We start from the raw sequence: 12,608 nt of genomic DNA, 5'->3' as shown, positions 1-12,608 counted from the left end.
CATTTAGGAACCGGGGAGAAAATGCAATAACAAAAAAATAAACGGGAATGATTTTCTGTGAAAATAACATCAGTTTGTCACGGTTGTAAGGAAATAGAAACCTGTGAAAACGACCCAACATGTTTCAGATAAGATTTCAGTTCAGCTTGAATGCATGGCACCTTTACAGACGGTCCCTAACTGTGGTAGAAATACTATTAGCTTTTATGATGCTGATAAAGATTATACCTTTACAGACGGTCCCTAACTGTGGTAGAAATACTATCAGCTTTTATGATGTTGATAAAGAAAGCACGTTTACAGACGGTCCCTAACTGTGGTAGAAATACTATCAGCTTTTATGATGTTGATAAAGAAAGCACGTTTACAGACGGTCCCTAACTGTGCATTCTCTGAAGATTCTCCAGATGTCCATTTAACACATCTGAACAGTAAGCTACAGTTCCCTTAACTTGCCATAGGCCTATTTGAAGTCCCTGTCTTGTCCCTGTCTTGTGACGATCCAATGTTTTATAGTTCCTCACAATCATCACACATCACATAGCGGCACTGCTATCGTCCTATTATACCGCTTAATAACTCTGACATTGTCCTTTTGTTTTGCCTCCATTGGATCGACGTTAACTTTTTCTGCCTGTTCCCAAAAAACAGTTGGCGATTTGGCGTGTTAGCGATTTGGCGCTCATACAGCTAGGTCCTGAAGCTTATTGTTACACACTTATGCCAGACAGCCTAAAATAATGAATGAAACACCTCCATCTAAGCAATAGATAGAAATTGAACAAGAATGATATATTTAATGATTTTTAAGTTATTGTTTAGTCTTTATTTAACCCGCGACCCACCCAAACTTTATCCACACAATAATGAATTACCCCAAACCAGCCCACACCGTGGATATCACCATGGAGACTACTAAACCAGCCCACCCCTCGGATATCACCATGGGGACTACTAAACCAGCCCACCCCTCTGATATCACCATGGGGACTACTAAACCAGCCCACACCGTGGATATCACCATGGAGACTACTAAACCAGCCCACACCGTGGATATCACCATGGAGTGTCATGCTGGTGATAGAGGACCCAAAAGCGACTTAACAGAAACAGAGTTTATTCAAGTCCAAACAGGGAATAACAGAAATCCTCTAGTCTGTAGAGGGGAATAACAAGAGAAGCGGCCACAGACTGCAGGTCGCCGGGTAGGCGCATCGTAGTTGACAGAGACACCTGCTCACGCAGCATCTGATGAAGGCAAAAACACGACAGGACAGGGCGAAACACAATCACAGCACGGTGAATACTAAACAAGGAACCGACGGGACAGGAACGGAACACAAAGGAATAAATAGGGACTCTAATCAGGGGAAAGGATCGGGAACAGGTGTGGGAAGACTAAATGATGATTAGGGGAATAGGAACAGCTGGGAGCAGGAACGGAACGATAGAGAGAAGAGAGAGCGAGAGAGTGAGAGGGGGAGGGGGAGAGAGAGGGATAGAAAGAGGGAAAGAACCCAATAAGACCAGCAGAGGGAAACGAACAGAATGGGGAGCACAGGGACAAGACATGATAATAAATGACAAACATGACAGTACCCCCCCACTCACCGAGCGCCTCCTGGCGCACTCGAGGAGGAATCCTGGCGGCAACGGAGGAAATCATCGATGAGTGAACGGTCCAGCACGTCCCGAGACGGAACCCAACTCCTCTCCTCAGGACCGTAACCCTCCCAATCCACTAAGTATTGGTGACCCCGCCCCGAGAACGCATGTCCATGATCTTATGTACCTTGTAAATAGGTGCGCTCTCGACAAGGACGGGAGGGGGAGGGAAGACGAACGGGGGTGCGAAGAAAGGGCTTAACACAGGAGACATGGAAGACAGGATGGACGCGACGAAGATGTCGCGGAAGAAGCAGTCGCACAGTGACAGGATTGACGACCTGGGAGACACGGAACGGACCAATGAACCGCTGGAGTCAACTTACGAGAAGCTGTCGTAAGAGGAAGGTTGCGAGTGGAAAGCCACACTCTCTGGCCGCAACAATACCTTGGACTCTTAATCCTGCGTTTATTGGCGGCTCTCACAGTCCTCCCCGCAGACAAAGGCAGACCGGTAGTGAAGCCTAAGGCGATGTGAGACCATGGTCGAGAAGGAATGGGAGCGGTCTGAGACGACCGGCAGGAGGAGAGTTACCCGACTTAGTCTGCGCGCAGTCCGAACAAGCAGCCACGAAACGGCGCGTGTCACGCTCCTGAGTCGGCCACCAAAAGCGCTGGCGAATAGACGCAAGAGTGCCTCGAACACCGGGATGACCAGCTAACTTGGCAGAGTGAGCCCACTGAAGAACAGCCAGACGAGTGGAAACAGGAACGAAAAGGAGGTTACTAGGACAAGCGCGCGGCGACGCAGTGTGCGTGAGTGCTTGCTTAACCTGTCTTTCAATTCCCCAGACTGTTAACCCGACAACACGCCCATAAGGAAGAATCCCTCGGGATCAGTAGAAGCCACAGAAGAACTAAACAGACGGGATAAGGCATCAGGCTTGGTGTTCTTGCTACCCGGACGGTAAGAAATCACAAACTCGAAACGAGCGAAAAACAACGCCCAACGAGCTTGACGGGCATTAAGTCGTTTGGCAGAACGGATGTACTCAAGGTTCTTATGGTCTGTCCAAACGACAAAAGGAACGGTCGCCCCCTCCAACCACTGTCGCCATTCGCCTAGGGCTAAGCGGATGGCGAGCAGTTCACGGTTACCCACATCATAGTTGCGCTCAGATGGCGACAGGCGATGAGAAAAATAAGCGCAAGGATGAACCTTATCGTCAGACTGGAAGCGCTGGGATAGAATGGCTCCCACGCCTACCTCTGAAGCGTCAACCTCGACAATGAATTGTCTAGTGACGTCAGGAGTAACGAGGATAGGAGCGGACGTAAAACGTTCTTTTAGAAGATCAAAAGCTCCCTGGGCGGAACCGGACCACTTAAAACACGTCTTGACAGAAGTAAGAGCTGTGAGAGGAGCAGCAACTTGACCGAAATTACGAATGAAACGCCGATAGAAATTAGCGAAACCTAAAAAGCGCTGCAACTCGACACGTGACCTTGGAACGGGCCAATCACTGACAGCTTGGACCTTAGCGGAATCCATCTGAATGCCTTCAGCGGAAATAACGGAACCGAGAAAAGTAACGGAGGAGACATGAAAAGAGCACTTCTCAGCCTTTACGTAGAGACAATTCTCTAAAAGGCGCTGTAGAACACGTCGAACGTGCTGAACATGAATCTCGAGTGACGGAGAAAAAAATCAGGATATCGTCAAGATAGACAAAAACAAAGATGTTCAGCATGTCTCTCAGAACATCATTAACTAATGCCTGAAAAACAGCTGGCGCATTGGCGAGACCGAACGGCAGAACCCGGTACTCAAAATGCCCTAACGGAGTGTTAAACGCCGTTTTCCACTCGTCCCCCTCTCTGATGCGCACGAGATGGTAAGCGTTACGAAGGTCCAACTTAGTAAAGCACCTGGCTCCCTGCAGAATCTCGAAGGCTGATGACATAAGGGGAAGCGGATAACGATTCTTAACCGTTATGTCATTCAGCCCTCGATAATCCACGCAGGGGCGCAGAGTACCGTCCTTCTTCTTAACAAAAAAGAACCCCGCCCGGCCGGAGAAGAAGAAGGCACTATGGTACCGGCGTCAAGAGACACAGACAAATAATCCTCGAGAGCCTTACGTTCGGGAGCCGACAGAGAGTATAGTCTACCTCGAGGAGGAGTGGTCCCCGGAAGGAGATCAATACTACAATCATACGACCGGTGAGGAGGAAGGGAGTTGGCTCGGGACCGACTGAAGACCGTGCGCAGATCATGATATTCCTCCGGCACTCCTGTCAAATCGCCAGGTTCCTCCTGAGAAGTAGGGACAGAAGAAACGGGAGGGATGGCAGACATTAAACACTTCACATGACAAGAAACGTTCCAGGATAGGATAGAATTACTAGACCAATTAATAGAAGGATTATGACATACTAGCCAGGGATGACCCAAAACAACAGGTGTAAACGGTGAACGGAAAATCAAAAAGAAATAGTCTCACTGTGGTTACCAGATACTGTGAGAGTTAAAGGTAGTGTCTCAAATTTGATACTGGGAAGATGACTACCATCTAAGGCAAACATGGGCGTAGGCTTGTCTAACGGTCTGAAAGGAATGTTATGTTTCCGAACCCATGCTTCTTCCATGAAACAACCCTCAGCCCCAGAGTCAATCAAGGCACTGCATGTAGCACCCGAACCGGTCCAGCGTAGATGGACCGACATAGTAGTACAAGATCTAGATGAAGAGACCTGAGTAGTAGCGCTCACCAGTAGCCCTCCGCTTACTGATGGGCTCTGGCCTCTTACTGGACATGAATTAACAAAATGTCCAGCAACTCCGCAATAGAGGCACAGGCGGTTGGTGATCCTCCGTTCCCTCTCCTTAGTCGAGATGCGAATCCCTCCCAGCTGCATGGGCTCAGTCTCAAAGCCAGAGGAGGGAGATGGTTGTGATGCGGAGCAGGGAAACACCGTTGATGCGAGCTCTCCTCCACGAGCCCGGTGACGAAGATCTACCCGTCGTTCTATGCGGATGGCGAGAGCAATCAAAGAGTCCACATCTGAAGGAACCTCCCGGGAGAGAATCTCATCCTTAACCACTGCGTGGAGTCCCTCCAGAAAACGAGCGAGCAGCGCCGGCTCGTTCCACTCACTAGAGGCAGCAAGAGTGCGAAACTCAATAGAATAATCCGTTATGGACCGTTCACCTTGGCATAAGGAAGCCAGGGCCCTAGAAGCCTCCCTACCAAAACTGAACGGTCAAAAACCCGAATCATCTCCTCTTTAAAGTTCTGGAACTTGTTAGAGCAATCAGCCCTTGCCTCCCAGATAGCTGTGCCCCATTCTCGAGCCCGGCCAGTAAGGAGTGAAATGACGTAAGCAACCCGAGCTCTCTCTCTAGAGTATGTGTTGGGTTGGAGAGAGAACACAATCTCACACTGCGTGAGAAAGGAGCGGCACTCAGTGGGCTGCCCGGAGTAGCAAGGTGGGTTATTAACCCTAGGTTCTGGAGGCTCGGCAGGCCAGGAAGTAACAGGTGGCACGAGACGTAGACTCTGGAACTGTCCAGAGAGGTCGGAAACCTGAGCGGCCAGGTTCTCCACGGCATGGCGAGCAGCAGACAATTCCTGCTCGTGTCTGCCGAGCATGGCTCCTTGGATCTTGACGGCAGTGTAACAAGCGTCTGAAGTCGCTGGGTCCATTCCTTGGTCGGTTCCTTCTGTCATGCTGGTGATAGAGGACCCAAAAGCGACTTAACAGAAACAGAGTTTATTCAAGTCCAAACAGGGAATAACAGAAATCCTCTAGTCTGTAGAGGGGAATAACAAGAGAAGCGGCCACAGACTGCAGGTCGCTTCGGGTAGGCGCAGGCCGTAGTTGACAGAGACACCTGCTCACACGCAGCATCTGATGAAGGCAAAAAACACGACAGGACAGGGCGAAACACAATCACAGCACGGTGAATACTAAACAAGGAACCGACGGGACAGGAACGGAACACAAAGGAATAAATAGGGACTCTAATCAGGGGAAAGGATCGGGAACAGGTGTGGGAAGACTAAATGATGATTAGGGGAATAGGAACAGCTGGGAGCAGGAACGGAACGATAGAGAGAAGAGAGAGCGAGAGAGTGAGAGGGGGAGGGGGAGAGAGAGGGATAGAAAGAGGGAAAGAACCCAATAAGACCAGCAGAGGGAAACGAACAGAATGGGGAGCACAGGGACAAGACATGATAATAAATGACAAACATGACATGGAGACTACTAAACCAGCCCACCCCTCTGATATCACCATGGAGACTACTAAACCAGCCCACACCGTGGATATCACCATGGGGACTACTAAACCAGCCCACCCCTCTGATATCACCATGGAGACTACTAAACCAGCCCACCCCTCTGATATCACCATGGGGACTACTAAACCAGCCCACACCGTGGATATCACCATGGAGACTACTAAACCAGCCCACACCGTGGATATCACCATGGAGACTACTAAACCAGCCCACCCCTCTGATATCACCATGGGGACTACTAAACCAGCCCACACCGTGGATATCACCATGGGGACTACTAAACCAGCCCACACCGTGGATATCACCATGGGGACTACTAAACCAGCCCACACCGTGGATATCACCATGGGGACTACTAAACCAGCCCACACCGTGGATATCACCATGGGGACTACTAAACCAGCCCACACCGTGGATATCACCATGGGGACTACTAAACCAGCCCACACCGTGGATATCACCATGGGGACTACTAAACCAGCCCACCCCTCTGATATCACCATGGGGACTACTAAACCAGCCCACACCGTGGATATCAACATGGGGACTACTAAACCAGCCCACACCGTGGATATCACCATGGGGACTACTAAACCAGCCCACACCGTGGATATCACCATAGGGACTACTAAACCAGCCCACCCCTCTGATATCACCATGGGGACTACTAAACCAGCCCACCCCTCTGATATCACCATGGGGACTACTAAACCAGCCCACACCATGGATATCACCATGGGGACTACTAAACCAGCCCACACCATGGATATCACCATGGGGACTACTAAACCAGCCCACCCCTCTGATATCACCATGGGGACTACTAAACCAGCCCACACCGTGGATATCACCATAGGGACTACTAAACCAGCCCACCCCTCTGATATCACCATGGGGACTACTAAACCAGCCCACACCGTGGATATCACCATAGGGACTACTAAACCAGCCCACCCCTCTGATATCACCATGGGGACTACTAAACCAGCCCACACCGTGGATATCACCATAGGGACTACTAAACCAGCCCACCCCTCTGATATCACCATGGGGACTACTAAACCAGCCCACACCATGGATATCACCATGGGGACTACTAAACCAGCCCACCCCTCTGATATCACCATGGGGACTACTAAACCAGCCCACACCGTGGATATCACCATAGGGACTACTAAACCAGCCCACACCGTGGATATCACCATGGGGACTACTAAACCAGCCCACACCGTGGATATCACCATGGGGACTACTAAACCAGCCCACACCGTGGATATCACCATGGAGACTACTAAACCAGCCCACACCGTGGATATCACCATGGGGACTACTAAACCAGCCCACCCCTCTGATATCACCATAGGGACTACTAAACCAGCCCACACCATGGATATCACCATGGGGACTACTAAACCAGCCCACCCCTCTGATATCACCATGGGGACTACTAAACCAGCCCACACCCTCTGATATCACCATAGGGACTACTAAACCAGCCCACCCTCTGATATCACCATAGGGACTACTAAACCAGCCCACACCGTGGATATCACCATGGGACTACTAAACCAGCCCACCCCTCTGATATCACCATGGGGACTACTAAACCAGCCCACACCGTGGATATCACCATAGGGACTACTAAACCAGCCCACCCCTCTGATATCACCATGGGGACTACTAAACCAGCCCACACCATGGATATCACCATGGGGACTACTAAACCAGCCCACACCGTGGATATCACCATGGGGACTACTAAACCAGCCCACACCGTGGATATCACCATGGGAGACTACTAAACCAGCCCACACCGTGATATCACCATGGGGACTACTAAACCAGCCCACCCTCTGATATCACCATGGGGACTACTAAACCAGCCCACACCGTGGATATCACCATAGGGACTACTAAACCAGCCCACACCGTGGATATCACCATGGGGACTACTAAACCAGCCCACACCGTGGATATCACCATGGGGACTACTAAACCAGCCCACACCGTGGATATCACCATGGAGACTACTAAACCAGCCCACACCGTGGATATCACCATGGGGACTACTAAACCAGCCCACCCCTCTGATATCACCATGGGGACTACTAAACCAGCCCACACCGTGGATATCACCATGGGGACTACTAAACCAGCCCACACCGTGGATATCACCATGGGGACTACTAAACCAGCCCACACCGTGGATATCACCATGGGGACTACTAAACCAGCCCACACCCTCTGATATCACCATGGGGACTACTAAACCAGCATTATGAGTCAACCCGCGCATCGCTACTGTAAACATTCATTAACATATAATGATCTCAGTCTCTCTCCCCTATCCCCCCCTCTCTCCCCTATCCCCCCCTCTCTCCCCTATCCCCCTCTCTCCCCTCTCTCCCTCTCTCCCCTCTCCTCTCTCTCCCTCTCCTCTCTCCTCTCCTCTCTCACCCCTCCCCTATCCCCCTCTCCCCCTCGCTCCTCTCCGGTCTCTCCCCTCTCTTCTCCCCTCTCTCTCCCCTCCCCTCTCTCCCCTCTCTCTCCCAGGCCTGGTGGTGAGGGAGGTGGATATCTCTGTATCGAGGACCCAGGTGGAGGAACTGTTTGGTCTGGAAGACTACTGGTGTCAGTGTGTGGCCTGGAGCTCTGCAGGCACCACCAAGAGTAGCCGTGCTTACGTCCACATCGCATGTAGGTACAGAGAGAGAGTCTGGGGGGGATCTGTGTGTGTGGGGAGGATCTGTGTGTGTGGGGAGGGGGTCTGTGTGTGTGTGGGGGGGGATCTGTGTGTGTTGGTGGGAAGCTGTGTGTGGGGGGATCTCTGTGTGTGTGGAGGGGGATCTGTGTGTGAAGGGGTATGTGTGTGTGTTGGTGGGAAGCTGTGTGTGGGGGGATCTGTGTGTGTGTGGGGGGATCTGTGTGTGGGGGGTATGTGTGTGTGTGGGGGGGTCTGTGTGTGGGGGTATGTGTGTGGGGGGGGATTGTGTGTGTGAAATGATGTTTTCTAGAGTTTATAGCCACGTCCCAATTATGTTTTATTCCACCCACCATGCTTCAATCCGATTTGAGATAGATGTAGTTGATGTTGTAGATGTATGGGTAGTAGATGTAGTAGATGTATGGGTAGTAGATGTAGTAGATGTAGTAGATGTATGGGTAGTAGATGTAGTAGATGTAGTAGATGTATGGGTAGTAGATGTAGTAGATGTAGTAGATGTATGGGTAGTAGATGTAGTAGATGTATGGGTAGTAGATGTAGTAGATGTAGTAGATGTATGGGTAGTAGATGTAGTAGATGTAGTAGATGTATGGGTACTAGATGTAATAGATGTATGGGTAGTAGATGTATGGGTAGTAGATGTAGTAGATGTATGGGTAGTAGATGTAGTAGATGTATGGGTAGTAGATGTAGTAGATGTAGTAGATGTATGGGTAGTAGATGTATTAGATGTAGTAGGTGTATGGGTAGTGGATGTATGGGTAGTAGATGTGTAGTAGATGTATGGGTAGTAGATGTAGTAGATGTATGGGTAGTAGATGTATGGGTAGTAGATGTGTAGTAGATGTATGGGTAGTAGATGTAGTAGATGTATGGGTAGTATAAGTAGTAGATGTATGGGTAGTAGATGTAGTAGATGTATGGGTAGTAGATGTAGTAGATGTATGGGTAGTAGATGTAGTAGATGTATGGGTAGTAGATGTGTAGTAGATGTATGGGTAGTATAAGTAGTAGATGTATGGGTAGTATAAGTAGTAGATGTATGGGTAGTAGATGTAGTAGATGTATGGGTAGTAGATGTAGTAGATGTATGGGTAGTAGATGTAGTAGATGTAGTAGATTTTAATTTTTTTTTCACCTTTATTTAACCAGGTAGGCAAGTTGAGAACAAGTTCTCATTTACAATTGCGACCTGGCCAAGATAAAGCAAAGCAGTTCGACAGATACAACGACACAGAGTTACACATGGAGTAAAACAAACATACAGTCAATAATACAGTATAAACAAGTCTATATACAATGTGAGCAAATTAGGTGAGAAGGGAGGTAAAGGCAAAAAAGGCCATGGTGGCAAAGTAAATACAATATAGCAAGTAAAACACTGGAATGGTAGTTTTGCAATGGAAGAATGTGCAAAGTAGAAATAAAAATAATGGGGTGCAAAGGAGCAAAATAAATAAATAAATAAAATACAGTTGGGAAAGAGGTAGTTGTTTGGGCTAAATTATAGGTGGACTATGTACAGGTGCAGTAATCTGTAAGATGCTCTGACAGTTGGTGCTTAAAGCTAGTGAGGGAGATAAGTGTTTCCAGTTTCAGAGATTTTTGTAGTTCGTTCCAGTCATTGGCAGCAGAGAACTGGAAGGAGAGGCGGCCAAAGAAAGAATTGGTTTTGGGGGTGACTAGAGAGATATACCTGCTGGAGCGTGTGCTACAGGTGGGAGATGCTATGGTGACCAGCGAGCTGAGATAAGGGGGGACTTTACCTAGCAGGGTCTTGTAGATGACATGGAGCCAGTGGGTTTGGCGACGAGTATGAAGCGAGGGCCAGCCAACGAGAGCGTACAGGTCGCAATGGTGGGTAGTATATGGGGCTTTGGTGACAAAACGGATTGCACTGTGATAGACTGCATCCAATTTGTTGAGTAGAGTGTTGGAGGCTATTTTGTAAATGACATCGCCAAAGTCGAGGATTGGTAGGATGGTCAGTTTTACAAGGGTATTTTTGGCAGCATGAGTGAAGGATGCTTTGTTGCGAAATAGGAAGCCAATTCTAGATTTAACTTTGGATTGGAGATGTTTGATATGGGTCTGGAAGGAGAGTTTACAGTCTAACCAGACACCTAAGTATTTGTAGTTGTCCACGTATTCTAAGTCAGAGCCGTGCAGAGTAGTGATGTTGGACAGGCGGGTAGGTGCAGGTAGCGATCGGTTGAAGAGCATGCATTTAGTTTTACTTGTATTTAAGAGCAATTGGAGGCCACGGAAGGAGAGTTGTATGGCATTGAAGCTTGCCTGGAGGGTTGTTAGCACAGTGTCCAAAGAAGGGCCGGAAGTATACAGAATGGTGTCGTCTGTGTAGAGGTGGATCAGGGACTCACCAGCAGCAAGAGCGACCTCATTGATGTATACAGAGAAGAAAGTCGGTCCAAGAATTGAACCCTGTGGCACCCCCATAGAGACTGCCAGAGGCCCGGTGGGGCTCCGCGTAGGCAGTAAAACGGGTCCGGATAGGTGACTGCAGCCCAGGAGTGATTGACGGAGCTCAGGAGTGATTGACGGAGCTGGCTAGCTCCGGAGTAATTGATGTTTGCTCCGGAATCGACGAGAGCAGATAGACACACGGATAGCAGCTAGCTAGCTGTGAGATCCGGGAATGAATGTCCAGGGAGCAGTTGAAATCCAAGGACATGGAGAGAAAAATTGGTCCGGTATGTTCCGTTCCGAGCCGCGCTGAGCCGTACAAAACTGGCGATAGATTTCCGAGCTAAAGGATAGCTGATGAACACAAACCGTGGTTAGCTGAATACTAACAATTTGCCAGTAAAGAAGCTAAAAAGCTTCTGAATTAGCTTCTGTTTAGCTTCTAGCTAGCTCCTGGCTAGCTTCTGGTTAGTTTCTGGCTAGCTTCTTGGAGTTTCTGGCTAGCTTCTGGCTAGCTTCTTGGAGGATTGCAGATTTGAGGTAAATAATACTTATTTATAAATATAAATTGGTGAGGCGGGTTGCAGGAGAGTGTTTTGAAGATGAGTTGATGGAAAATAAAAATAAAATGTATGTGAAAAAAGTTGTAAATATATATATATATATATATATATACAGGACACGACAAGACGAGGACAAAAGACGTCTGAACTGCTATGCCATCTCGGGTAAATGTATGGGTAGTAGATGTATGGGTAGTAGATGTAGTAGATGTAGTAGATGTATGGGTAGTAGATGTAGTAGATGTATGGGTAGTAGATGTAGTAGATGTATGGGTAGTAGATGTAGTAGATGTAGTAGATGTATGGGTAGTAGATGTAGTAGATGTATGGGTAGTAGATGTATGGGTAGTAGATGTAGTAGATGTATGGGTAGTAGATGTAGTAGATGTATGGGTAGTAGATGTAGTGGATGTAGTAGATGTATGGGTAGTTTATGTAGTAGATGTATGGGTAGTAGATGTATGGGTAGTAGATGTAGTAGATGTATGGGTAGTAGATGTAGTAGATGTATGGGTAGTAGATGTATGGGTAGTAGATGTAGTAGATGTATGGGTAGTAGATGTAGTAGATGTAGTAGATGTATGGGTAGTAGATGTAGTAGATGTAGTAGATGTATGGGTAGTAGATGTTGTAGATGTTGTAGATGTAGTAGATGTAGTAGATGTATGGGTAGTAGATGTAGTAGATGTATGGGTAGTAGATGTAGTAGATGTATGGGTAGTAGATGTAGTAGATGTATGGGTAGTAGATGTAGTAGATGTAGTAGATGTATGGGTAGTAGATGTAGTAGATGTAGTAGATGTATGGGTAGTAGATGTCGTAGATGTAGTAGATGTAGTAGATGTATGGGTAGTAGATGTAGTAGATGTAGTATATGTAGTAGATGTAGTAGCTGTATGGGTAGTAGATGTTGTAGATGTTGTAGATGTAGTAGATGTAGTAGATGTATGGGTAGTAGATGTAGTAGATGTATGGGTAGTAGATGTA

General features: G+C 48.1%; 1 protein-coding gene across 1 annotated transcript in view; it reads left to right on the top strand.

The window, feature by feature from the left end:
- Window positions 1–12,608, top strand: part of LOC124039397 (netrin receptor UNC5B-b-like) — a 258,195-nt gene that overhangs the window by 186,727 nt on the left and 58,860 nt on the right. Inside the window, exon 3 of the mRNA XM_046355361.1 lies at window positions 8,463–8,606. Within this exon, the coding sequence (XP_046211317.1) occupies window positions 8,463–8,606 (144 nt within the window). The remainder of the gene's footprint in view (window positions 1–8,462; window positions 8,607–12,608) is intronic.

The sequence above is a fragment of the Oncorhynchus gorbuscha genome, linkage group LG07, assembly GCF_021184085.1.
Source record: "Oncorhynchus gorbuscha isolate QuinsamMale2020 ecotype Even-year linkage group LG07, OgorEven_v1.0, whole genome shotgun sequence".
Classification (NCBI taxonomy): Eukaryota; Metazoa; Chordata; class Actinopteri; order Salmoniformes; family Salmonidae; genus Oncorhynchus; species Oncorhynchus gorbuscha.
This window is presented reverse-complemented; position numbering and strand designations above follow the sequence as displayed.